Source organism: Lampetra planeri, chromosome 49, assembly GCF_965212315.1.
Source record: "Lampetra planeri chromosome 49, kcLamPlan1.2.h2, whole genome shotgun sequence".
NCBI classification, from domain to species: Eukaryota; Metazoa; Chordata; class Hyperoartia; order Petromyzontiformes; family Petromyzontidae; genus Lampetra; species Lampetra planeri.
This window is the reverse complement of record NC_136155.1, coordinates 4,956,527-4,981,047: the sequence shown is the minus strand read 5'-3', so window position 1 is coordinate 4,981,047 and position 24,521 is coordinate 4,956,527. Positions and strand designations below refer to the sequence as shown.

General features: G+C 48.2%; 1 protein-coding gene across 1 annotated transcript in view; it reads left to right on the top strand.

Annotated features, from left to right (window-relative positions):
• ASTN2 (astrotactin 2) overlaps positions 1 to 24,521 on the top strand; it is a 469,553-nt gene that overhangs the window by 419,316 nt on the left and 25,716 nt on the right. The window contains exons 18-20 of the mRNA XM_078616120.1: positions 4,203 to 4,480; positions 10,498 to 10,631; positions 12,654 to 12,808. Of these exons, the coding sequence (XP_078472246.1) occupies positions 4,203 to 4,480; positions 10,498 to 10,631; positions 12,654 to 12,808 (567 nt within the window). The remainder of the gene's footprint in view (positions 1 to 4,202; positions 4,481 to 10,497; positions 10,632 to 12,653; positions 12,809 to 24,521) is intronic.

Sequence of the window (24,521 nt, the reverse complement as noted above, 5' to 3'; positions counted from 1 at the left end):
TCGGGGCGGTCGAAGAGATGAACGACCTTCCACGATGGAGGTTGAATGGGGTATTCCATACAAAGCTGTGGTTGCTGGAGCAGAGAGAGAGTGTGCAGAGGGAGAGTAGAGTGAGATAAGAGGAGATTGGTAGGAACGTGTGTGGAGGGCAGAGGTAGGAGAGTGCAGGATGGGAATTGGAGTGACATAAGACGGGACAGGTAGCAGATTGAGCAGAGTGGAGTAGAGTGAGATGAGATAACGAATAAGGAAGGGCCTTGTATGTTGGTCTTGGCTGCAGATGCGTTGGGTCGGTGTGAATGACTGAGATGAGCGTTTCCCAGCGGGCCAACGCCAGACGTTAATCAAATTTCTCGTTTCGGAATTAAAACATTCGTGCAGAGCTTGTATATTTGCCCTTGTAATATAACACGGCCGGATTGACGTTTCGGCGTTCCTGGTTTCGGTGGGGGGGGGGGGCACACCTGCACGTCGCGGGGTGATGTAACCGTGTCATTTAGTGTGATGCGGGTGTAAAGTTTCACATCTGTTGTGCTCCCAACAGGATGTGAAATCCATGTTGTTATCTAGTGGTGGGCCCTTTACAAAGGAGCTACGTCCTGTAACCGACACTAGTCGGAACACCGGGGGAAGGGGGATACAGGGGGGGGGAGAAAAATATATTAAAAGCAAAAGACAATATAAGAACATCGCATTGATATTTAATCCCCTGTTGGCGTTACGTCATCGATATTACATTGATTCAAGGAGCCGCAATGTTTAGCCGTGCACTGCTTTTGCGGGTGCAGAGGTCGCGGGTTCAGTTCCATCTGCTGGTGCGGCAGTCGGAAGAACGGGGCATGTTTCTTAATCCCCCCACCGCGAACTTCTCCGCTCTGCCGCCACCACCTCTGCCCACCCTTTGGTGTCAATGGTTGTTTGTATGTACGTTGAACTTCTTTCGCACTGCACGTAGCCTACCGTGCTCATCGGAGGTGCGGCTGAGGGACAGCAAACGAAACACGAAAAGGCAGTTCTAAAGAAATTCGTTTTCAACCGAGATTATTTAAAAGTGCAAAGCTCCAGTGGCTTCTCAATATCGGAAGGAAGAGTGTTCCAGACGGCCTCTGAAAGCGTCGCGATGCGGTGACCGTCTTTGTTTGATGGTCAGCCAAAAGCCGCTGCGAGGTCGACCGGAGTTTGCATGATGGTTTATACTCCGTGAAGAAATCGGCAAGGTACCGTGGTTCTTCTGTGGCAAACACTTTGTGTACAATGAGTGCGACCTCATAATGTATTCATTCGGCAACCGGAACCCAATGCAGCTCAACGATCACAATGGGCGCACTGCAGGTAAGTCGATTGGCAGATCATATGTGGTGGGGTAAAGTGTGGGTACGCCTGCCTCCTCCAACGCGTCTGGGTCGATGTAGAAGAGTAGGCCAAATACCCAACTAGAGTTCACTTTTAGCGGAGGCCCCTTTTCCGCAGGCAGCAGCAAGTTCAAGCAATTGTAAGTCCTCATGCACTTTTACCATCCAGTATACGGTGACGTCAGCGACCAACTGATGATATCAGTGACCGATCACCGATCAGAACGACGTGTGGCACGGGCTTTTCTCTCCGTCTTTGACTCTTGAGTGAAGCCCGCATCGACAATAATGCAGTCCCTGGTGGTGGGCCAAGCGACACCAAAGCCACCTTGTAAATAACATTCACTGCCAGGTAATAACATTCCTTTCCTGGGTGCCAGCCTTTAATGACATTACCGCCCATCACGAGGACAGGCCAGGTATTATGTATTGCCTTGTGTTGCTCCGAGACAGGATGAGCGAAGCGCCTCACATTTAACGGCAGGAGCCGTTGGTTTTATTAAGTGCCTAGTTCATCAGTCTTTGCCCAGGACAGTTGCGATGGATGGGAGCGCTCCACCATCCTGATTAATTGCACATGCCATCATCTCTTGCCCCTGAAATGTAACTTTCCCTCTCACGGCCCCCACCACCGCACAACTTGTGCAAGGCGGTGTGTGAGAGAGTGTGTCGATGTCTCATCGTGTGTGAGTCTGCATAAAAGTGTGTGCATGAGTTTGTATGTAATTGTGCTGCGAACCCAGCGACCTGAGTTCAATTGCCGCTCATGGCCAACACCAGTGACGGTGATCTGAAACAGGCCTGGGCCTCCGCTAGTTTGACTCAGCCTTAAATGAGAATCTCGTGCGATATGTAAACATCGCCACTCATGAGACAAAGCCAGCTGGGCGTGGTGCTGGCCACCCACCACCTCGTGTGCCATGCCAGCCTTCATAGTTACTTGCTAGCAGCACCTGCCCCAAAAGTCGATTCAGGCTATATGACAGATCATTGTCTTTATCTTGTATATGTATGTGTGTATGAATGTATCTGCATGTGTGTACACGCTCATCTGTATATATGTGTGTGCGTGTACAAGTCTGTTCGTGCGCGCACAATAAATGTCTCCTAAATATTCGCCGCCAACTTTTGCCTGAAAAGTTTGACATGCCAACTTGTTTTATGGCCATGATATTTGCGGGAGAAGCTTTGACATCGCTGTATTATTATTTATTGCGATCTATAATTGCGGCGTGTCTTCATACGGGCTTGGGGGGGGACTGTGGGATTATAATTATATTTTAGAATTATTTCATGATTTTTTGAGTTTGACGTCGGCCCAGTTTTTTTTCTCTCTCCACATACAATTTTTTTGTCCACTGCAGCCTGTGCCCGTGCCATTTGGCTCGTCGCATAAATACAGCTGCATGGAACTGTAATGGGACCGCGTGCAACGTACCGCTCGCTCGCAAATGTTTACACAACATCAAAAGAGGGAGCCTTTATCTGCACGCCATGCTTAATTCACGTGTGATTCCCACACCGTTTTCATTCGTCAAGCTGCGGATAGCCAAAAGGAGCGGCCGTCGCTGCGAGCACCGCACGCGTCCGTGAGTTGAGTCCCGTCTCCCTTGAAAAGCGACGTACGCGAGGCCCCGAGTTTGTCATCTAAAGCATCGTTACGTGCCCACCTTGTTTCATTAAAAAGTAAAGTGACGTACGCCACTACCGCTCGCCCCCACCACCTGTCCCTCCATCAGCTGATGCAGCCATCCATCAGTTGACGGGCCCGCCCTGCCGTTCGCTGTGCCACCCACGAGGTGGTCGCTCGTTTTCATGACACTGCGTTTATTTTCGCCACGAATCGTATCCGCGGCGTGCTCGTGTGTGACGCTCGTGACGGCTTCTTTGCGGGCGTTTCGTTGGTTCGAGTCGTGGCGGCCTGCTGCCCTGGTTAATGCCACGTGGTGCGGTAACCAAGAATTTTGTGCGCGCCGTTTGCATCGCAGTGAGCGTTAAAGATCAAAAAAAGAGTCTGGCCACGTGTGCCGGCATCGCGATCCAAGTTTGGCACGCGATTTACAAGATGTTGTTAAACTACACTACAAGTATGCACTCTGTCACACATTTGTGATAGTCCTACGTTGTTGTTTTTTTGCGGTTGTGGCTGTACAGCTCTCTGGTATGTTTTCATACTGTACTGCGTGGTATTCCGATGTGCCGCTTCGTGCGCTGGATGGGACACCGTGACGAACAACACGCGGTCCAAACCCGAAAACTAAACACTCCCAGAGAGCCGTAACAGGCACAACCCACACACATATCCGCAGGAGCAATGGCTGGCGAAGCGGCGTGTACTTGAGCCACCTCCTGCAACGCCACGCCCGTCTTTTCAGAATGCGGCACGTGTTGTTCCGAATGACGTCCGACGTTTCGCCCTCCCCACCGCCCCCCATCCCGTTGAGGCCATTATCGTCATTGTATGCATGCGTGTTGAACTTATTTCGCGCCGTACGTAGCAATTTGTGCTAATCGGAAGGGCAACAAACAAAACACAAAAAGCAGTTCTAAAGAAATCCATTTTCAATCTCGGATGATTTAAAAGGGCATAACTGCATTGACTTCCTAATATGGGAAGGAAGAGCGTTCCAGACGGCCGCAGAAGCGCATCTGAAAGCGCGCGGCACGGTGACCATCTTTGTTTGACGGCCAGCCAAAAAGCCACCGCCGCTGCGAGGCGGTCCGGAGTCCGCGTGACGTTTTACGCTCCTTGCCAAGATCAGCAAAGGTTATTGCTCCATTTGTGGAAAGAATTCGATTGAATCTCCGTTTTTTCTTTCGCCCCCCCACCCCTCCTGCCGGGGCCGGAAGTGATGCACGAGTCCGGTGGCGAGACGCACCGGGGCCGCGACCCCAAATATACGTCGTTCGCGGCGTACATCTCCGGGCTGGCCGGCGGTGGTGCCGGGGATGGCGCGGGCATCCCGGGGCTGGAGATGAGCTGCTGGGAGAAGGGCGGCTGCCCGCCGTCGTGTAGCCTCTGCGCCGAGCATGGCCAGCCGCACGCCACTGGACCCACGCCCGTGCTCCTCGAGGCCGCGAGGACGTCGTCCGTCTGCGAACTCCTCCACGACAATCGCACGCGGGAGGTGAGAGACGCGCCGGGCGGGAGGAGGGGTGAGGAGGGGTGAGGATGAGGTGGTGGTGGAGGGAACTGCTGTCTGTAGCAGTAAGGACTGGTAACGGCGGGATCTTCGTTGGGAATAAACAGTTCGTGATGAAGATTAAGATGTTATCGTGGGCAAAGCCGCTGATGCCACCACACCTCACCAATGCGTTCGACCATCTGCCAATTATTATTCTTTTTTTACCAGGTCAGGCCCACTGAGCTATATATCCCTTTTTTTCAGAAGCGACCTATCCACAAGTAATAACTCAACGAAGTGGCTTATCACGTGGAAATGTATAGCAGCCAAATGCTCTAAACGCATGTCGATTCTAAATGTGGAGGGAGAAATCAGAGGACCCGGAGAAAAATCCACGCGACCACGGGGAGAATGTGCAAGCATTAAATTTACAACAAGCGTCGTCAGGGTCGGGACCGAATCCACAATCTCCTGTATATCGGGTGAGGTAGTTAACATCTCGGCACCGTGGCGCCCACGATGGCGAGCCAAATCACACTGCAGCGAGCTGGACAGAGGCAGGGGGGATTTATGAAACGTGTTCTGTTGTTTCAATTGTCGCGCCGTGAGATCGTAACGAACCGTGAACCTCTGGGTTGTAGGTTCAGTGCGTTGACCGCTGCACCACGAAAGTGTCCTTAAATCATTAATAATGAACCTTATGGCAGGACCCCGGGGTCCCGAATAAACGGAAGTCAAATATAAATTAATTAATTAATTTGGGCGACTCCATCCAACCGCGCACCTGGCGCGAATCATTCTTCTGTCGTGTCGTCCAAGCGCAGCGAGCACGAATGCGTAGTCATAAACACAACTTTGAAACTTTGATGAGCGCTTCGTGTAGAGCTCGTCGAGAGGAATAAATTCCTGTATCGTTCGCCTTCAACAGACATACAATGACGTCGCAGCGCAGTTTATGCGAGAGCCGGGGGCTTATGGGACCCCGGGGTCCCACCATAAGGCTCAGTTGCCATCTCTGAGTAGAAAGTTAGTCCGCCTGATATTCCAACCCTCACCGTATGAGCCACGTTCATCATGATTGCTCTTAGGGTAAAATAAAATCCACTATCACCTGCTTGTGCGTAGTAGTTTTATGCCCCACATGTGCTCTGCTTTAAAGTCATGCGCAAAACAAGACAATCGCCATTTTAATGGATTATTGCAAATGCAGATGTGCGTCACTTTCGATTGCAGCACCGTGTAAACACGTCTCCTCCTCCTCCTCCAAATTACAATTGGGAAATGTTCTGCGCCATTGAGAGACCACAGCCCATGTTATACAATCCAAAGAGACATTATTAGCTGCTGGATTTTGGCCACATGTTTTCGTGGCAGGCATTGAGTTGAAGCAGTTGTGACTACAAACGTCAAAGTGTTCCTTAAACTGTCCAGCAGTGGAGCAGTGCTCACGTCCATTAGTAGGCGCAGAACCAATGGAAATAATTGTATTTATACGGCGGAATTCATGCTAATTGCATCCCACGACGCTGTACGTTAAATATATATTAAAAATTAAATGAGTCGTAGTAAATATGATTGTGCCATTTAACAATGATACACATTAGTTACCCAGGCAAGCCTCACCGAATCTCAAGACTCGTATTTAAGAGGGACATTTTGGCTGGGGGGCTATGATGGGTTTAGAAGTTGACCAATGTGCGTGTTAGTTATTCCATCCTCAGTGCTCCTCCCTTTCTTTTTAACATTGCCCCCCTCCCTTCCCCTCTTCCCACTACCACCCTGCTCGTGGTGCCTTCTCGGTGGGGCGGCGAGCCCACGTTCCCCACTGCTTTAAACCCAGATGCATAAAATTCGGAGCTGAGATCCGCGGATTTTCTGTACCCACCGCCCCTCCCCCCCAACGCCTCACGGCACGGTTTGTGCTCTGCACTGGGCTCCTATTGCAATGCAACAACAATAATAATGTAAAAAGAGGGACATTTATTTGGCCAAATGTATTCGAGGGAGGTTTGGCCTCACGTGGAAAGCGCCTTAGAGGGGGTTTAAATGGAGAGAGCACGTACATTTTTACGCGATCTAACCCAAAAACCTCTTTTATGGATACTATTGGTCGCGAATGCCGACGTGTTAAACTACACAGAGAGAGGGCTTGCTGACCAGCCAAGCTATCGTGTGAGCATCCCAGTGGTGAGTGGCTCACCAATTGTGGGGGGACCCCAGTGATAACTATTTGAAATTATTTTGGCGCTCCCCATTTCGAGACGACGAGAGCCACATTGGCAAGAGACCTAGATGGAATGAGATAAGAGACTTTTTGCAAAAAAATTAAAGAGAGAAGCGGCCCAGATAGAGCAGAATAATTGGCGTTTTTCATGTTAATTTGCTTGTTGTGATTTGCAATTGATTTTCTGGTTTGGCCAGATAATGATCTGGCCAAATTTTTGGTGTGTAATTCTCCACCACTCGATGTATAGCCTCAGATTAAACCGTCACATGTACAGGCGTTCATTAACGCGCTATCATTGTCTGAGCTCAGCGGTAATTTGAACAGCAATTCTCACAAACGAAAGTGTTTATTAGGATTTTAATCTGAGACTGGGACCCCCCCCCCACCCCATGAGCTGCTTGGGGCCCTAAACTTCTGCTTGTGTTACGTATACCTAGCGCCGCCACTGTTCGAATAAACCATAAACTATTAAATGTAAACTATTTTTTACATTTTATTTTACCAGGTAAGGCCCACTAAGCTATATCGCTTTTTTTCACAAGCGACCTGGCCACCAATGATAGGTCAACAAAGTGGCTAATCATCGTGTGGACATTTATATCAGCCAGATACTATGAACGCGATGTTGATGCTAAATGTTGAGGGAAAAACCGGAGGGCACGGAGAAAAATCCACCCGACCACGGGGAGAGAGACAAGCGATCTTCAAATATACAGGCAACAGGATTGGAATCGAACCCACGACCGCCTGTCCACCAGGCGAGGTAGCTCACATCTAGCCACCGTGAGTGGTGAGCTTGTGGAGAGCTTCAACGCAACCGTGTGCTCTCACTCGTTAACAACGTGACCCAGAGACAGGGCATTGAGAGCAGGAGGAGAGCAAAAAATATATATATCAGAGTTCTAGATTTGAAGCTTTCGTGACTGCAAGGATTCATATTCTTAAGTTTTTTCAGTAAAGTCACGTAGGAACATTTTTTTAATTAATAAAAGTAAAATAAAATTAAAATAAAAATCACGACGTTTCGGAGGCAACACAAGCCTCCGTCTTCAGGTGGAACCGTCACAGGTGGAACCGTCACAGCACGATAGAGATTGCTGGGAGCAGCTGGTGGCCAGTGCAGCTGTCAGTGTAGCGACCACGATTCTCGGATGATATTTTTCCCGAGCCGTCGCTGTTCATCATCTTGTGCGAAAAGCAATGCCCGCATGTGCTGCTGCATGAGCTGCCCCAATTAAGCCGACAACCATCGTAGTAGATCATTGTTGGGTAAAAATAGGCGTCCGTACGAGAGTAAATTAGGAGTGCAATTTAAATGTCCATTAGCTATTTTGTTTAAGAAACACTTTTGGAACAATTGGAAGATTTACATACGCATTTTCAAGAGTTTACTAAATTTCAAGAGTTCATAAACACTTTCCAAATTTTTGCTGCGTTGACTTATTTACGGTGGCCAGCACCACGCCTAGCCAGTGCTAATCTTTACACACCACACTAAGCACTCATTTGAGGCTAGGTCAACCTAGGAGATGCCCAGGACCGGTTAAAACATTCGCCACTGTTTTTGGTCATAAGCAGGGATTGAACCCAGGTCACCAGGTTAGTAGCAGAGTGCGCTATCCACTGCACAATATGTATATAGACATATATATATACACACACATACTCAAAAGCCATAATTTCTTAGCACATCCTTCATTATATTATCAGCCTCTTCATCCGAACATTTTGCAAGAACCCTCTTCAAAGCATTCCAATTCAAGTGTCAGGTGATACCGCTGGCATTCTTTCTTCAAGTTCCTGCAGAAGCACCGAACAGCGCCGCGACGCCACCTCGGAGAACCACGCAGCAGTACAGCTGCAAAGACCTCCCCGGCGTTCATTGACAAAAAGAATCGGCTGCATAACCCCGGAGCGATGTAGGCCGTAACTCAGCAAAGAGAACCGGTTGAGAGGGGTGTGAGAGCGTGCCGTGCCCCTCCGCCAGTACTGCCCTCTGAGTCAACGTTCGCCGCCTTTAAAACCAAACTATTCTTCGTTTCACCAGGTAAGGCCCGCTGAGCTACGTAGCTCTCTTTCAGACGCGGACTGGTCACTAATGACAGCTCACAACGAAGTGGCACATCGTCGCGTGGAAATGTAATGCAGCCAAATACACAAAACGCACGTTGATTCTAAGTATGGAGGGAAATACCAGAGCACCTGGAGAAAAATCCACGTGACCATTGGGAGAGAGACATGAAAACTCAAAATATACAGGCATTGTCATGGTCGGGATTGAACCCACGACCTCCTGCATACCAGGCAAGGTAGTTAACATCTCCGAGACACCATGATGATGATGAGAGAAATATGTAGCAGGCGTTAGGGTCGGGATCCAAACCACGACCTCCTGTATACCAGGCGAGGTAGTTAACATCTCCAGCCACCGTGATGATGATGATGAGAGAGAGAGACATGCAAACTCCAAATATACAGCAGGCGTCAGGGTCGGGATCCAACCCACGACCTCCTGTATACCAGGCGAGGTAGTTAACATCTCCTAGCCAGTGAGGCGCCCTTCCACAGCGACCCCTGTACCGCCTGCCCCTGCTACAGGTGCGGCCGGCACAGGCCGAGGCTGCCGCATTACGGGTGGCAGGGGGGACGACGTTATCGAGTTAGCGCCCTGTCCTCTCCTCCAGGAGAGAGGGGTCACCCCCCGCGAGCTCGCCCGCCCGCCCGCCCGCGGCGGCGGCCTCGGATGATCCCGCACCCTCGACGCGAAGCGGGGTGGGGGGTGAACCGACGCGGTGGCCGAGTCGGAGCCTCGCGCGCCCGCAAAATCCATCGGCATTGATCCGCGCCGCACATTAGAGGCCGCTCCGAAGAGGCCTCCCTGCGAGCAAAAGCTGCATCCCTCTTCGTCGAGATTCTCCCGAGGAGGTAATTGAATTGCGCGCTTGTTCTGCGCATGCGCTTTTGCCGTTTCGGGTTTCAACCGACGGAGCGTGAATGTTTGTTTTTCCTTGTGGGCAGCCGCTCTCTGAATGGGACGTGATGGACGTACGTATGTTGAACAATCTCTCGCACCGTACTTAGCCAGCCGTGCTAACCGGAGGTGCGGTGGGGGGGGGACAACCAACTAAACACACAACAAATGATGAGGCAGAGAGATCCAGTGGGTTAGTGGCACCGCACTCCTGAGCCACTGACCCGTGTTTATTTCTCCGCTGTGGCTGACATCAGTTGCCAGTGATATCTGTGGGCTGGGTCCTGGTCCTTCCTCTTTACCAACCCACACTGGTCGTCCTATTCCTTAGGTTAATGTCTCTTGCACCGGTCGTCCTATGGAGAGACTGGCCGCTACGACGATGACGTGGAATTTCCACACCAGCTAAAAATGTGCTTGAAAATGTATATTTATTTACGAATAAAAATGCTAAATTGCAGTCATATGTTTGAAAGTGAATATACGAACAATACACAAGTGGCTAATTTAAGAAATTGTTCTTGCATTTTTTAAAATCAATTCCGATTTAATTGAAATATGGCGGCGCCCACATTTGTCCGGCCTCTCATTACGTGCGAAAAGGGCATGCAATCTGCCCCTGGGCAGCGCGTTCCCGCCGGCAGAGCGGTGACGGACTCTTAACCCGTGGGGGCAGACGACCCTCCCCGCAAGGCTCGGTCCTCCGATTGAACCCGCGTGGGGACACGGACGGAGAGACTTAAACGGGCTGATGGCGTGGGGTGGCGCGTCGTGGGGTGGCGGATAACGACGGCGCTTGCTGTTGTTGCCGTTCGCGTGCAGGCGTGCCGCACGGCCATGCAGAGTGCTGCCTGGTGCTCGGGGCGCGGCGAGGTCGTGGGGAACTGGTGCCGCTGTGACCCCGATGCCTTCGACCACCAGGGCCTCCCCGACTGCGCCCCCCTGCCACGGCCCACGTATGTGCCCCCCTCCCTCCCGCCTGCCTTCCCTCCTGCCTGCCTTCCATCCCCCTCCATCCTCCCTCCCTCCCCCATCCATCCCCCCTCCCTCCCCCCCTCCCTCCCCCCTCCCTCCCCCCCTCCCTTTCCCCTCTCTCCCCCCCTCCCTACCCCCTCCCTCCCTCCCCCCTCCCTCCCCCCCTCCGTCCCTCCCACCTGCCTTCCCTCCACCTCCCTCCCCTCCCCCCCTCCCTCCCACATGCCTTCCCTCCCCCCCCTCCCTCCCGCCCGCCTTTTCTCCCCCTCCCTCCCTCCCTCCCCCCTCCCTCCCCTCCCCCCTCCCTACCCCCTCCCTCCCCTCTCCCTCCCTCCCCCCCTCTGTCCCTTCCACCTACCTTCCCTCCACCTCCCTCCCCTCCCCCCTCCCTCCCACCTGTCTTCCCTACTCTCCCCTCCCTCCCCCCCTCCCTCCCGCCCGCCTTTTCTCCCCCTCCCTCCCCTCTCCCTCCCTCCCACGCACCCCCCGGCCGCCCCCCCGACTCCTGCACACGACGCTCAGACAGCAAGATCCACCACACCTCATTGTATTAACAACAACAATAATAAGTCTTATTTGTATGTAAGTTGAACTTCTTTCGCACTGTGCGTAGCCAACAATGCTAATCACTGGTGAGGGGGAAATATGACAAACTAAAAATAAAAAATAAATAAATGAGTTTTCAATTTTCACCAAATAACTACTCCAATGACCTTTACAATGAGCACATGCATTGTACGTCATTCTACAGTAAGCAAATATTCAATCCCTTTGTTCGATAACTGTCTTAAAAGGAAAAAACTATATGTAACTTGTAAAGTTTCTGGAAATATCCCTTCTTCGTAGCACATTAATGCTGCGACAGCTATGAAGAAGGGGCATTGGGGGTGTGAATGATGAGTGCGTTGAGTTGTTTGTGAATCGTGCTTGTGCACCGCCACCAATGCAGCAGCATCACCAAATCAAACTCAAATATTCATCACTCAGAACCGTTTACCATGCATCTCACGGTCGGCTACGTACGGTGCAAAAGAACACAAGCATCATAAGCCTCACAGTACAACTGTACATCATATACAATCGTACCGCACCCAAATTTGTGTCAATGAAGCATCCAATTGTTTATCACGCCATCCTCTACCCATAATCTTCCAGTAAGCCTGTACACCACACATTATCGCATAACATGAAAAGAAAAAATGTGAATCGCCCAACCGCATGGCTGCATTTTAAAAGTGGCTGCGAGTCGTGCAGAGTTGTTCTTTGATGGAGTCTTCACTTCAGACTCGTCAGCCGCTGTCGCCTTAACGTTGCACATCAGTCTTCGATCGGTAGTTTGGACTCAGGGTCGTTTCGCCCGATGAGTTATTTCACTAAAATTTAGAAAAAGACGAAAAAAATTCGCTTGTTACCTCAGTGGCATCATCCCGGCTCCACGCTAAGTACAGACTCGGAGCTGAGATGATACTACTGAGGTAGTAAACTAGGATTAAGCTGAGACTATACTGAAATCATCCCTGTCTCCGAGTCAGTACTTAGTGCGAAGCCAGGATCATATATATATATCGATTTAAAGCTTTCGTGACGACAGGGATTCATCTTCTTGGTTCTTTCGGTAAAGTCACGTAGAAGGGAAATAATAAAATAATAAAAATAAAACATCAACAAATTATTCTCACGACGTTTCGGCCATAACGCAAGCAGCCGTCCTCAGGTGAAGAACAGGTCTGTCGGAAAGACAGCAAAAAATAATTCTCACGACGTTTCGGCCACAATGTTTTATTTTTATTATTTTATTATTTCCCTTCTACGTGACTTTACTGAAAGAACCAAGAAAATCAGGATCATACGATTTGGTAAAACCAGAATCAACGTAACACTTCACCAAAATCCCAGCTCCATTTGGCGGCGTAATCTCGTCACGAATTCCGCCAACCGAACTTGTCGCCGCGGACGATGGCGCTGGCTGACCTACGGGCGACGGGGGGTGGCTGACGGCTCAGGCTGCGGCTCTCGCCGGCGCTGGAGCCCACCAGCACGCTGGTGGCACTCGAGTGGGAGGACCTGGAGCCGCCGGTGGGCGCCCGCATCGTCGACTTCGAGCTGCAGTACGAGACGGTGGCCGAGCCGGGCGTCCGCGGCGCCGAGATGCACTGGGGTGAGGGCCCGCCGCCGCTTGCCACGCCATGGTCGCGGTTTTATTGTGCTCCCAGGAACGGGCGACTTAAATTAAAATTCACCCCTTCTCATCCCCCCCCCTCCCGTCCTCCTCCTCCCAATGAATCAATCAATATTGGTTCCTAAGGGATAGTGAATTTTGCCACTTGTTGCAGAGGTTTGTGGTTGGAGGATAACTCAAAGTTCCGAGTCAGTTGTACGCGGCCACCTTGTATTTATACGCGTTTTATATGTATTTATATATATATACTAGCAGAAGTACCCGGCGTTGCCCGGGTGAAAAATATATTTCTTAATAACCTTACATATATACACAGATGGGCTGCTACCCCTGCCCCCCCCCCCAGCCACGATCTCCTCGGCTGCTGTGCAGTAATATCTACGGCCTATAGTGGTAGCATCTAGCAAATGTATAGTAGTAATCACTGCACGCATCGGGGTGGGGGGACATCACGCAGTGAAGAATTTACCTGAGCGTTTAGTGTATTTTTAAAGCATTTTTAACGCAAAATAAAATGTTCCCCTCACTACCAACTATTATTCTTTTATCAACGTGACACTTTTTTACTGATTGGCCGTGTCGGGTGGTGGAGGGTTACAACACATTAATAAAAAAGGCGATCTAAACCCAATAACGTTGTTTATGAATAATGGTCGCGAAAGCCTACGTGTTACAAATTGACTCACTTTACTTAATAACCAGGCTACAGTCTACATTATAGACTGCCAGTACACCCACCCAGCTTAATAACCAGGCTACAGTCTGCATTATAGACTGCCAGTACACCCACCCAGCTTAATGACTATTTGTACAGTCAACATTTAAAGAATCGATTCTTGGCGCGTCGGGTTTAAAAGTAATTACACAGTTGTTTTTTCATTGGTATGTAATGTTTGAAAGTTTTCAGAAGATTTTAAATGTATTTTCCCCCCGGGCAACGCTGGGTATATCGAGTTTATACCACAAAGTCGTCGCTTGACACGGGTGGGGTGTCGAGGCCTAGTACCGTGCAGAGCCTCCGGCCTCGCCTAGATTGCCCACCCGGCTGAGGCTGGGTACTGGGGCCGTTACCCCCCCCCCCCCGCGCTACAATAATACTGTCTAATCGCTATAATTTTATTATCTACCGACTCTATAATAGTAATTGCACACATTGGGGTGGGGGGGAGTGAAGAGGACGTGAAACTTTGATGAATTTACCTCAGAGTTGCGTGTTAATGCGTGCGCATATTTTTAACGGGAATTAAAAATGGCGTCCACCCCGCAGCGAATGCGTCGCTACCCGTTGCCAGGAGCAACCACCGTGTTTCGCGCCGGTCGTCCAATGAAAGTGCGTATGGTCCGGCGACACACAGACAGACAGACAGATTTGCGATTTTATATATATAGATATATCGCGCCCCGAGTAATGCATTCTCTCGTTGCGAGACGATGGTCAGAGCTGTGAATTATGGTGGCCTGAGATGCACCGGGGTGAGGGCCTGCCACCTGCCATGGTGCCATGCCGTAGTCGTGATTTTATTGTCCTCCCAGAAACGAGCGACCAGAATGAATATTCACCCATTCCCTCCCCACCGCCTCCCCCCCCGCCTATAAATCAACAATTGTGAATATCGATTCCCAAGGGATAGTGAATTTTGCCACTTGTTGGAGAGGTTCGAAGCTCGAGGACAATTCAATGTTCTGAGATAGGCGTACGTGGCCAGCTTGTATTTATCCGTATTTTTATATGTTATTTACATATCGCACCCTGTTAAGAGTCATGGTGCGAGTCGGTGGACAGGGCTGCGCATGCGTCTGACGGAGATGCACTGTGGTGAGTGTCGGTGTCGTGTAAAGTTTGTTCCCCCCGAATCGGATGAATGTCATGAATCTCCATCCATCCATTTCCCACCGAGAATGTTGTAGGTTTGTGGTTTAAGGGCCAATCAGATTGTAGAGTCATTTGACAGATCCTCTTAAGTTGGTGTGCACAGCGACCGTGCTATACACAGTATATAATTTCGTCCATAACATGAATGATTCTTATCCTGTAAAGGAGCCGTGCTGGAATCATTGGTCAGAGCTGTTACTCTGGGGGGGTGAGTGGTCACGTAATGTTTATTTTCCCCCAGTAACAAACAAACATTAGTTTTCCCATCGGAACCAATTTTCACAAATATCAGTTCCTAAGGCGAACTAACAGGTACACATTCATCTGGCATATCGGTTACCCTGCTGAATATTTGTACCCACCCCCACTCCCATGATTTTTGTCTACAGACACTACTATGGTACAAAAGCATAACAATGCAAAAGGTTGGAAATTCTTATCAGGGTGCTCTATCTCATGGTGATGGGCGCGCTACCAAATTCCACTCGTGAATAACAATAATCTTCGTCGTGTGCCACCTGTTCATCTATTCACTGTGGAACCTTGACGGCCATCTGTCAAGTTCAGTTTTTCCATCCTCATCCAGCACCGCCACTACTTCAGAAAAATGCTTTTTATTGTCTGCACGTAAAACCTTTCCCGTTCTGAGACGTCTGCAAGTTGCAGAATATTGGTCCCTCGGGACGTGCAAGCGGCTCAGCATTTATTTTATTTAGAGAGGCGTAACGCCGTTGTTTTTAAAAGCCATTGTACTCACCGCAGAGAACTGTAGCGACACGACCGCCACTCTACGAGAGCTAGCGGAAAACTGTGCCCACACGCCCTCCCGCATGGCCTTGTGGGAGCCTCGGTACCGACAAAGTTATTTTAGCTTTTCTTCAAGTTTCCTCATCACCGATGACGTACGTGTACATCATCGGAACGGAATCGGAAGATGCGTATGTCATCGGAACGGGGAAATGTTAAGTGTGCACGTGCACAGAGGAGGTCACGGTTCAGCCCAGCCAATTGCTGTCTTGCCCCACTGCTGGCGAAAGTGCCTCCCGTAGAGGGAGCTCGAGATGATATTTGGTCGACTCTTTCACGCCGACCAATCATGTTGAAAGTGGTGGGAGTGCTAAGACAAAGGTTCCCCTTATAGCCTGAACAGGTTTTTGGCGCAAGTGCTGTTAGCGAGTACTTTACCAAACCACACCACACGCGACTGGCCAATAGACAAACTGTGCACATGTGCAGACGCATCGCAGTTATTCGACCGGTGCAAACGAAACGCTTCTGTTGTACACTGTTGCCCATCGTCGAAATATAAGTCGCACGGAACCTTTCGCGTTACAAAGGGTCCGCCACACTCTGCGCCATGCTCTGTCACGACAACGTATGTGACTTTGCCAACGTTACTCAGCCGCCTCTGCCCTTAATCTTGGCACGCACTTGGTGTTGCACATTTGGCTTCGGCCTCGCGCCAGATATGGTGATCCAATTTCAAAATTAATATTGATCGACGAAATTAAATGGAATGCCTCTCATCCGCATCTTACGTCAACCCAATACCAAATCCATAACAGAAGCCAAATGAAATTGTAAATCGTTTTGCCCGTGATGGATTTCTGTAAAGAGGCGAATGTTCAAAATATATTTGTATAATTTTTTTTCTTTCAGCTCTGTGTTTATCATTGTACCGCTACTTTGGATGACATCTCATTCTCTAAGTCCCCGTTTTAATCAGGGCCCTGGCTATGTTTCTGGATCTCATCTATGCACAAATATCAAAGCTGAGATCCTGAAACCAGCAAACTATTATTCTTTAGTCGTGGCACCTGGATTCTGTGTCTAAGTACATATTCTATATTTCCCTGATTCCGATTTAAAGCTTTCGTGACTGCAGGGATTCATCTTCTTGGTTCTTTCGGTAAAGTCACGTAGAATGGAAACTATAAAAAAAAATACATAAAACATAATTATTTTATTACGTTTTATTTTATTATTTTTATTGTTGCCATTATAAAACATAATAAAAATTATTTTATTATGTTTTATTTTATTATTTTATTGTTTCCATTCTACGTGACTTTACCGAAAGAACCAAGAAGATATTTCCCTGATGTTTAGCTAATGGTAACAGGAAGGGCAACCTTATTTTTCTACGTATATTTTGTGTCATTATTTTCTAAAATGTATCCTTGATTGTGCTGCTTACGGCACCGTGTCTTGGGATGAAGTCTCCTATCCTGATCTCTCCTTCAGACCAGTGCTTCCCTTCACATTAGAGAATAGTTCATGGAAGCAGATATCTCTGAGGTCAATACAAGTGACCTCCGCTTGACACAGTCGAGGGCGCAGCACGTTATCCCACCCGCTTTGCCACCTGACGGTAATGGCGTTCGTCTCGTCACGGACAAAGTAGTATTTTAAATGGTCAGAGTTGGACCCAAATTAAATGTAACTAGAATTTTGGCGGCCTAAGGCCACCTTATTCTAGCTCCTGCAGAGGGCTTCTCAGCACTTCTCAACCGTCACCCCCCACTGATGTCCTCTTACCCCCCCCGCCCCGATGTGTGCAGATACTACTGACTATATTGTATGTAGGGTGTGTAGGACAATATGCCTCCAAAATATTTCTTTTTGGGGGAGTGGAGAGTGAAAAGCCCTGTTGGATAACCTTTTTACCCCCACATCTGGGGGGGGGGGGTCCACTTTCTATAACTTTTTGATTCAGGCCCTCTGAAAGGCTCTTAAGATTTTGTTGACGGACAAACGGACAAACGGAACGCCGGGCTTTCATAATCGATGGTTTAGTTGTGCCCTCATCGGGGACCAGCCTGAGACCATCACTTGAGAACCCACTTCATTCACAGGCAGCTGACCTGGTATGAACTCAGGGCCTCTGCAATGCCAGCTCAGCACTCTGACCAAAAAAGGAAAAAAAATGTGTTTAAATGTATTGGAAGATATGCTTCATTAAAAAAAACGAGAGGACACATCTATACTCTTTGGTTCTTTCGGTAAAGTTAGGTAGGTATATAATAAAATAAATCACGACGTTTCGATCGCTACACAAGCGACCGCCATCAGGTGGAACAGATACAGCGGGAAGTTATCCTGCTGTATCTGAGAGTTCGAAAGAACCCAAAGAGTATGGATTCCTGCAGTCGAGAAAAGCTTCAAATCAAGATAGGACACATCTAATTCATTAATTATTTCAACCTTCGGTGTTAACAGAAGCTCAACTCAGCTCTCATATAGGCTGAGCTTCTGTTAAGACCTGATTATGCCGGCTGTAATCTCCATTGAAACGTCTTTTAAAATTATCAACATTCCTATTTGCTGAAAACCCAAATCGATTGGCATATTTGCCGAGGTGACAATTTATTATGATTGGCTCTGTCGGACTGGCAGAGGTGTTTGTCTGGAAACTTCCATTATACCCACACGACCTCAACCAAAAGTAACTAATTGTGAATAATAGCATTGGCATCTTGAGATGCCACGATTTATCCCACTCCCGCACACTTGCACTGATCTCTGGTTCTCATCTGCTCTGGCGCATTCTACCATTCCGTCACCAGTCTCTCATCCCGTCGGCCGTCATCCCTTCTCGCAATGTGTCCTGCCCATTCGCTTATCTCACCAATCAAAATTGTGTCGCATATGATTTTACATTCCAGGGTCGAAATTTGCTAAATTGTATAATCGCGCTCAATTGGGAATATGCTGTGCATTCATTGTCCCCCCTTCTAGCAGGCTAATGTCCCAGGTCACTCTTGCAAGTGACTCATCATGGTCTCTTTTTCATCTCACCTGGTGGGACAAAATATATTTAAAACTTGAGCTTAAAACTATATGATGTGGCAGCTCGCTCGCACAAAGAGTGGAGCAGAATTTTCACAAATTGGTTGTTTAGATTCTCTTGAATGGGGTGGCAGCGGACGTGTGCATTTTACCCTTGCTCTGTTACCCGCATAAACTCCGTTGAATTGTTGAATTGTTATTTTACTTGATTTTAACAGAAGTAATGAAATGAGTTCAAGTTGCAGTGTTCAACGTCAACTGTATTTGACTGCCAAATGGGTCAGCGAACCGATTGAACGGTTTGTATGAAAACATTTAGTTCTATTTCTGGGCTACCAGCTGAAGTTTTCACATGTTAAAGTCGCCCGGGGTGGATTTGTGAGATGCCTGCCAGAGAGAGCAAAGTGTTTTTTTTTTAATGTAGAATACGGACAGAGCAGACATTTCAATCATCAAAGTAGCCAAGCCACAATGAGCACCTTGACGAAATGCCATGCATAACAGAGTAGAGTTATTGCCAATTATGTTAGAGGATGTATTTTAATGCATTAATGCTTATTGAAATTACATTTTTGGACTTTATAGAAAATGAAAATACATGCATGGAAATACTACTTTGAAGGCAATTCTTTTTTTAGTGGAGGTTTTATATGGATTAATGGAGAACGTTTCCCAACTATAAAATACGAGCGCTAAATATAAGTGCAGCCCTGCAATTGCTTGATCATGCCACTGCAGGGCCTCCTCTTAAGAGATTTTCTAGAGAGTCTGTCTGGAGGATATTTGGCCTACTCATCCACGCTGGCAAGAATTTTGAAAAAGTGGGAGTACTCACAACAAACTCCACCACACGTCACCTGCCGATGGACTGACTGTGGTGTGCCGATTTGTACTCCTGGGTGGGCAGATGTAGGGAGGTTTTAAGAAACTTGCCCCATAGTTTCAACTGCTCCGTGTAGTTTACGCACTTACATCCATGTCATTTCGGTAATGTCACGTAGGTGAAAAAAAATAAAAAACAACAAAACATTTTATTGTTATTTTTTGTTTTCACCCACGTGACTTTACCGAAAAAACCAAAGAGTATGGATCTTTGCAGTCACGAAAACTTCAAATCTAGAATCCATGTCATTGTATATGAGATTAATAAATAATATATATATACCACAAATATAACAATCGGGCTTGAGAACTCAATTTTAGAAATTCAAAATTTTTACATTTATTTTAGATGTATCTAAAAAAAGGTCACTTCACAGCAAATTATGTCACATTCAGTGTTTATTTCAGCAAAGGTGGTGGTCACGTGACATCGGGTGACCTCGCCCTTGTTGGCACAAACACACGCTAAATTGTCACAAAATGATCTAATAAATCGGCAAATCTCAACAACAAAAAATCCAAATTTGTCTTAAAAAATGTAATTTCATTGCAAATATTTACATCCAAAACATATTCCTTCAAGATCAAAGGTCAGAGCCATCAATGCCATCACGACGTGCAGCAACCTGCAAGAACTGCCAAAATAAGTCTCCTAACCATCATCTGCCCTTAAATCATCCTTTCCCTATGGTCGTCAGACTCATGTAGACCACTCCTGGGCATGTGTCGGTGACCGTCCACATATTCTTTAGGTGGGATGCAATCTGCTTGTTTCTCCAAACTGCACACTCACTCACTCAGCCCCTTAGGGGGATCACAGTCGGACGCTAACAGTGTCCTGTACTGGCCACTGCTGATACCATGTATAAACCCTGCCAAATGATTAACGCCTGCTAATGTGAGTGTTAAGTCCGCTCAGAAGTGGGAAAGATATATTTGCAACAGTTGCTATCTTTTGTACACGTGAGATTGACCTCAACTTTAGATCCAAAGAATTGGCGGTATTTTTGTTGTTATACATGCAAGCTCTCTAAGATGGCTAAGGAAGGTGTACGAGTGTTAATTCTTTGGATAGATGGTTGAATGAGTATAATCGAGTGAAGGATCAAAAATAATGTATGTTGAACTTCTTTCACGCCATACATAACCAACCGTGATAATCGGAGATGCAAAATAATGTTGCCACAACACTTGGAAACTTTGCCTGCTGATAACTGATTAGAGTTGATCTCAACTAGGAAAGACCACATTTACAACTTTTAATGCCTTCGTAATCCTCTCAGTAATTATGTTTGTTATCAGCATCATCAGCCATGGTCACTCTACTGCTGGATGATAATCTCTCGCGATCCTGTCTTGTAATAATTTACCGAGTGCCTGAAAATAATCTAATTTCATTGCTCCCTCTCCCCGGTTAGACGTCCTCCCAGACCAGTTCCATTCCTTGGCTGTCGCTCTTTTTACTCTGTTATTATTCTCCGTTGTCGGCTGTCATCCTTTGTTGTGTCGTGTCCTGCCCCAAGCGCACTTACTTTTCTTTCACTGAGCTGAGCCGATGTTAACAGTGGTCACGATATAATTCACCTGTTCATATGTTTGTTGTTATCTGAATTAATGTTATGTTTGATAGAAATCAAGCTGACAGAGGCCATATAGATTGTCAGTGGGAAAGCTACTTCTTGTGTCCACAAATGAGTCTAGGTATCTTAGGCCCGGTGTTCAAGAAAATCGACCCAGGTGGCTCAACAACAGAGCGAGTGGCTCGCAGATCGGAAGGTTGCAAGCTTAAATCCTGGTTCGAGAGTTGACGCGGGACCCATCATACCTCCGGGGGGCTAAATAACGTGTACCACTTTGTGGAGCAGTCAGCGGTGGTTGTGACCAACGCTGATACTCGTCCTCGCCGTATGAATGTGGGGATTTCCACCACCAGGTTCGGGATCGTAAACAGAAGAGCAATCGCTTCAAATGCTCATCTGAGCTGGAAATCACTTTTGACTTTGGTGTTCAAAACTCAGGGCTCCACCCGACTGTTTGAATCAACCGAACGTGGCCAGCATGTCTGCTCCGGGCAGGGTCTCACACTCACCTGGACCACCCATGCTTTTAGATTGACGTAACCAGCACCGGCCATGCCCATATGGGTTTCATCTTAACAGGGCTATTTATTGTGTATTCATGGGGCACATATCAACCACCTCTCCCACCCGCTCCCCCACCCTAACGTCTACATTATTGCGAACACATATTGGGACAGTTTCAATTGTGGGGGGGGGGGGGGGCGGGGTGGAATTAAGGAAAAGCTGTGAAGTTATCCTGTCAAAGTGTGACTTCTTTTTTCCTTGCTCAGTGAAATAAAATAAGTAAAAAAACATTTGTTTACGGAATTAATTGAGCCAAGGTGTATATTTTACATATTTGTTTTTTTTTACACGGATATAAAAAAAAATATAAATGAGAAACCAGAGTATTGTTTTTGATTTGTTATTGCTAGGATACAAATGCCATCATTGATCGCAGGTGTTATTTAGTGATATGGCATATTTAAGTGAAAGCAGAAAGAGCAATATGTTACCAAACAAAGGCGCGCCTTTGTCCGGGAGCTTTGGGTTTTGTTTTAACATTGCCATACTATTATATTATGTTCAGAGGGAAGGTTGCTGTGGATGGACATATTCAAATTAAATCCATGCTGTGCCCCTGTGGTCCAAGCCCTCATTCTGACTGCCCTCCCCCTCTCCATCCACCCGCAACGTCTTGACACCCGAGCTCAACGCAGAGATGAGAAACATCGAATTGCGCACATTCAAGTTTCAAGTTCAAGTTCATTTATTAGGTATAGCCCTGTGAGCCAATCGGCTCTTAAATCGGGTGCAACCGCAACAAACAAAAAACAAAAACATGAACAAAAAACATCTTAAAGTGACTATGTGACTAAGTGCAAACAGAAAATCCAAGAAAAGACAGCAAAATATTGCAGAAAAAAACACCGTACACCAACGGGTGCCAGCAGTCTCGTGATCCAGAGGCCGGCCGCCGGTTCGATTTTCACCTCGTGGCGGTGGCAGTTGAAACGATGGGGAGAACGCCTTAAGTTCCCGCGGCCTCTGTCCACCCAGCAGTGACAACGGTTGCACTGCAGTTGATCGGCAGGTCGCTCTGTGGTCGAGTAAAAACCTGGGTGCTCCCGCAGCTGTCGAGACAATTCGCCAGCATGGAAGAGTAGGCCAAAATCAACCTTCAAGTGCATGACCCTCACATTTGTGTTTTCCGTTTAGGTTAAGCCATGTTCAAGCTGAGCCGTGCAGCCAATCTGGACGACTGGTCTGTCCGGCAAGCTGTCCGCTGATTAGCCAGTAGGAAGGAAACAAGAGGATGGATTCCATCTAGATTTGAAGTTTTCGTGACTGCAGGGATCCATACTCTTTGGTTCTTTCGGTAAAGTCGCGTAGATATAAAACAAAATAAATTAAATCACGACGTTTCGTGCGCAACGCAAGCGTCCGTCATCAGGTTGTTACAGGCAGCCCTTTTGCCCGCCTCAGCAGTTGTTTCGTGCTGTGGTTGTCCCACCTGATCACGGACGCTTGTGTTGCGCCCGAAACGTCGTGATTTCATTTATTTAGTTTTATATCTACGTGACTTTACCGAAAGAACCAAAGAGTAAGGATGGATTCCAATTTGTTCAACAAACGTTGAAAGTTGCTGTAAGGCAGCGGGGAGGGGTGCGCGATAATATAACCTATGCATGGCTATTGTGCTGTCCCATATGTCACCACTTATTCGATGTGCGTACATCACGGACATGACACGCTGCACAACCGCTGTCTCTTGCCAGGTTGCAGTGGTTGTTCCCCTTCTCACGGCTCCACTCCCCGGACACGTGCTGCGTGCCAGGCCCGGTTGGCCTACCACGATTTGGGATTGACCCCTCGGTTGACTGGTGGCAGCTTCAGAATGAGGCCTTCTCCTCGCGATCGCGATGTGAATTCACCAGCTCGAGTGCCATGCGCGCGTCTGCTCAGCTTCAAGAGTGTGGGATGCGGGCTGTGCAAAGACCACCTCGTTGGCTGGGATACGTCCACTCGGAATCGTTGCTTAGTGGTGCCGACGTTTTTACGACAGGAATTGGTCATGAGCACACACGTGTCCGGCCAGCTTCTTCACCTTACTGAGCATGAGACTTTGTCCATCCTTGCAGAGTCGCTATTTTTTGGCCTGGCATGACAGACCGATGTGCATCGATGAGCTACGACTCGTCCACGAATGCGCTGAATTCGAACGGTTGCTGTTCGAATGCAGCACGGGTGGGCCCTCCCGGGAGCGGGCCCTCCCACCCACCCTCCCAGTGGCTCAGCGGTAAGTGAAGGTTCTCAGCGGAGGAGCCAGTCGCGAAGAGTCGCCCGAATGGCGAGCCGCCCGCTGATTGGCCAGTAGTTTTCAGATTGAAAAAGGTGGGTGAATTCAAATGCATTCAAAGTTTGCTGGAAAGGGATCGAGGTGGGGCAGGGGCGATATATCATGGAATTGTGGCCTGTTGCAAGGGGCTATTGAATCAAGCTCCCCTATGCGTAGTCTGTGTGCCTAATAAACTCACCCGTGGACGGCACTATACACACGTGCGCTGGGTACTCATTTTTTTGCGTTCCCAGGGGCCTCGCCGACTCCTGGCATGGCCTTGATGCCCACAGTCGTGCGCAGTCATTTGCTTTGTCATCGGTGGGCGCCACTTGTAATATCGGTCGTAGACAGCAGGGAGAGCTGGAGCACCTATTGAGCACATCTTGTGGCCAACACAGCACAGTTGGGGGGGGGGGGTGATGTGTTTCATAACATGCGTGTGGACATCTCCTGTGTCACTCCACTGCTGGATGATGGCCTCCCCGCGTCGTGTGTGGGTCGGCAAAGTTATTCCACAATAACTTTGACGGGTGGCTTCACCCCCTGTCGCCTGCTGCCGGGGTTTGGTTTTTGACATGTGGCTGTGCTGTATTCACTCCAGTAGCTGAATGAATCAGTCGTTTCGTGGAAAGTTTATTGACGGCGAGCTAATTTTACAAAGTCTAAAAAAAACACTTGGAATCTGTCACTGTTGCCTTTCAGTAGAGAAGAGGCGGAGAGAAAGTCCCTGTCACTTTCAAATAAACC